Genomic DNA, 3,798 nt, shown 5'->3' on the forward strand with positions numbered 1-3,798 from the left:
TCCGGTTTTCCATTCTTGATTTCATTGACCTTCTTTTTCGATTTTCCTCCATTCCATGGTTGATGAACCTTGCCAATGAAAAGTTTGGCACGTTCTAGCACGTTCTAAGTCTATCTCCCGAGCAAAATAATCATCTCCAATGTCTCTTTGTATTTATTTATTTATTTTTTTTTTTTGTAGCTCTGATTTGCTCTATCTTCTGAGTAAGGGAAAATGATTTAAAAGCCCAACGAAGTTTTGAAACCATTTAAAAAAACTCAATCATGTTTTGTCTCTTTAAAAAAACCCAACGAACTTAATATTTTGTCTAAAAAGTTCAACAAAGTTTCAAACTGTTCAGAAAATCCTAATTTTTTTTTTGTTTAAGTCCGGTAGGTTTTTTTTGAACAGTCAAAACATGATTGAAGTTTTTTAAATGTTTTGGAAACTTCGTTGTTCTAACAAGTCATTTTTCCGATACGGTAATAAGCCATGTCATCTGTTTCTCTTATTTGACTTTCAGGAAAGTGTAACTTAGTTGGACTTTTTAGATAAAATGTTAAGTTTGTTGGGTTTTTTTGAACAGACAAAACATGATTGGGGTTTTTTGAACGGTTTGAAAACTTTGTTGGCTCGTAAATCATTTTCCCTTCTGAGTAAATTGGAAATATAGAACGTCCAAGTTTCTCCGTCTTATGAAAAGTTTGGTACGTTCGGGTCCCTCTTTCGTGTTCACTTTCTTAGATTTTTAGTGCAAAATTCCTAGAGGGCTCTCATTGTTACAAAATAAATGTCAATTAGCTTTGTGGTGCCATTTTCTTGTTAGAGAAACATTCGTTTGTGTCATGTTTTTATCATTAAGAATCAAAAGACCGTTACCATCTCCTCTCAAACTTTTTCATAAGAAACCAAAAATGACCGCTGTTAATGTTGTTCAAGAATATTTATGAGAACTATTTTTAAATTGAAAAGTGCTTTTTGGCAAATATAGTCCATTGATGATAATTTTACTTGTTGAATGACTTTGTAACAAATGGGAACTCTCAAAATAAAAGACAAAATCACTATTTTTATTAGGTAGAGAAAGTAGAAATAAGCACTAGTCTATGGGACCTACCGTCCTTTTTTTATAATTTCTCCCTTTTACAACACAAATCCAACAAAGCCAAAAAAGTCAAAGTGTCAAACTCCCTAGGCCGACTTTATCAACTACATCACCCCACACGTGTTATTTCTCTTAACTCAAAACTTTATTATTTTTTAATACTATTAACATACTATTGTCATTATTATTATTATTAATATTGTTATGGTATTATTATTTTTTAAATAGTTTTTACACTTGGTCCAATTAATTCACATAAAACTCTTTTTCTTATAATCGTACTACCACCCACAACTTCACTATTGCGGCTCTCTCTCTCTCTCTCTCTCTCTCTCTCTCTCTCTCTCTCTCTCTCTCTCTCTCTCTCTCTATAAAAACCCTACCCTCTCCCCATACTAAGTCCAAAAAAGCATCCTCAGCATATCAATAACCTCTCTTTCTTACTCTCTCTCTCTCTCTATCTCTCTCTCTCCCTCTCTTTTTCTCTCTCTCTGAAAAACTATATCACACACATAGATCAGGAATAAGACGATCAAATGAACAGCAACAACTGTGTGGAAATGGGTGGTAGTGAAGAAGATGATCAAATAAGCATGATGGAAGATCTTAGAAGAGGCCCATGGACTGTTGAAGAAGATTTCACTCTCATCAATTACATCGCCCATCACGGCGAAGGCCGCTGGAATTCTCTTGCTCGTTGTGCCGGTATGTCTTGTAATATATCTTATCTTTTCAGGCGACACCACCACCCATGCATAATGGATTCAGATCATCTGGATTATACAAGTTGTTTCTAATTAATGGGTTTTCATTTTGTTTGGCGTTTGTTCTAAAAAAAAAAGTGAATGAAATTGACTGGTTCATAAATTTTTAGAAAGAGAATGATGGAGACAAGTGCTTATTTAGGGTATTATGAACGTCTATAAACTTTACCAAAACTTTCGTTCTTTCTTTTTTCAATAAAAACAATCTTTTTAATTTCCTACATTCTTTTTATACTAAATTTATCAAATTTCAAATGAAATCGACAGGGCTCAAAAGAACCGGAAAGAGTTGCCGATTGAGGTGGTTGAACTATTTACGACCGGATGTACGTCGTGGGAATATTACTCTTGAAGAACAACTCTTAATTCTTGAACTTCATTCTCGTTGGGGCAATCGGTATGTAAAAATTTTCATTTGTTACACGTTATGAGATCCATATAATATTTTTATAATTAGTTTTAATTATGTGTGTTGTTATACAGCTGGTCAAAAATAGCACAACATTTGCCGGGAAGAACGGATAATGAGATCAAGAATTATTGGAGAACGAGAGTACAAAAGCATGCAAAACAATTGAAATGTGATGTTAACAGCAAACAATTTAAGGACACGATGCGGTATCTTTGGATGCCAAGACTCGTAGAGCGAATTCAGGCAGCAGCCACGACACCTGCCACCACAGGTGGTTCCTCCTCCTCCACCACCACCACCACCTCTACCACAACCACCACAAACTCTTACCCACTCAACCAAACTAACATGGATTGTATTGTTACAAGCCAGTTAGTAGTTCCCCATGCCAATAACAATACAGGAAACACTTGTTCAAATTATGGCAATACACAAATGATAACCCCTAGCTATACACCGGAAAATTCAAGCACCACCGCAGTCTCACCTGTTTCCGACTTGACCGATTGTTATTATCCAGCCAACCAAAGCCAAAACCATGAAATGTTTCAACACAATAACGCGATTAATGGTGGATTTACAGACGCCCTGATTAGCCCGGCGGGTTACTTCAATCAAGGGATTGATTTCCAAGCTATGGTAGAGCAAAACAACCAATGGACGGACGGCGGTAACGGTGGTGATGACTTCTCTGACAATTTGTGGAATGTTGAGGATATCTGGTTTTTAAAACAGCAATTCAACATGTGACAAAAATACTAAATTTATGTATACATTATTGGTTTAGAAAGTTTACAAGAACTTGTGAGATACACGTTTCTAGTTTGTGATCAAACAAAACAGCATGTTTTCTTTTCTTTTTTTGTTTCTTGATTTTTGGGTGGGTATAGAATTGTAAGTGGTCACTTTACATCATTTGTTCATAAAGAATTTTATTCAAGGTTTTTTTTTTATTTAAATTTGTTATAACAATTAACATTATTTCAGTAAACATATTACTTGTTATTTTGGTAGGAGTTTTGAAAAATTTCAATACTTTTCATTCACTAATTATTGTTTATATTAGGTAGGAACAAGTCAGAGTAGATTGGAGGAGGAGAGGAATGGAGGAGGAGAGGAATGGATGGGATGAGAGCAAGAGAGAAAGAGATGGCCATCGGCTAGAGAGAAAACTCAATGAAGGAATTTGGGGAAGATGGGTTCGGTGGGATCGGCACCCTCCACCTAGGGTCAACGGTTTCGGCCGGAGGAGGGAACGATTCCCTCCTCTCTTAGAGGTGTTTGGGATTGGGTTTCAAACTTCTATTTTCTCACATAACTTAATAAAAACGTTTATAAAAAACATGAGAGACCTAAAGGCCATAAAGGTGCAACGGAAACAACTAAAACATTAACCTCATAAATCAGACAAGGATCTATGTTCCACCAATCAATTGCACCATAAACTAAATAGAAGGAAACCAAAATACATATATTTGCAGTGTCTGATACCTTCATAGATCTTCGATCAAATGGTGATGAGCGTGAAGAGCCCAAGA

The 3,798-nt window shown here is 35.5% G+C and overlaps 1 protein-coding gene across 1 annotated transcript; it reads left to right on the forward strand.

Moving 5' to 3' along the window:
- The first annotated feature begins 1,476 nt into the window (after positions 1 to 1,476).
- On the forward strand, positions 1,477 to 3,219 carry LOC145001227 (transcription factor MYB108-like). Its single transcript, XM_078960584.1, has 3 exons — positions 1,477 to 1,789; positions 2,116 to 2,245; positions 2,332 to 3,219. The coding sequence occupies exons 1-3, from the start codon at positions 1,621 to 1,623 to the stop codon at positions 3,008 to 3,010; spliced, it is 978 nt and encodes a 325-aa protein (XP_078816710.1). The 5' UTR covers positions 1,477 to 1,620; the 3' UTR covers positions 3,011 to 3,219.
- The last annotated feature ends 579 nt before the right edge of the window (positions 3,220 to 3,798 follow it).

This window comes from Lactuca saligna, chromosome 6, assembly GCF_052625555.1.
Source record: "Lactuca saligna cultivar CGN05327 chromosome 6, ASM5262555v1, whole genome shotgun sequence".
Lineage (NCBI taxonomy): Eukaryota > Viridiplantae > Streptophyta > Magnoliopsida > Asterales > Asteraceae > Lactuca > Lactuca saligna.

Coding starts and splice junctions, on each gene's coding strand:
- LOC145001227 (XM_078960584.1), top strand. CDS start 1,621: ATGAACAGCAACAACTGTGTGGAAATGGGTGGTAGTGAAGAAGATGAT. Junction 1,790..2,115: donor TTCTCTTGCTCGTTGTGCCG/GTATGTCTTGTA, acceptor TGAAATCGACAG/GGCTCAAAAGAACCGGAAAG. Junction 2,246..2,331: donor CATTCTCGTTGGGGCAATCG/GTATGTAAAAAT, acceptor GTTGTTATACAG/CTGGTCAAAAATAGCACAAC.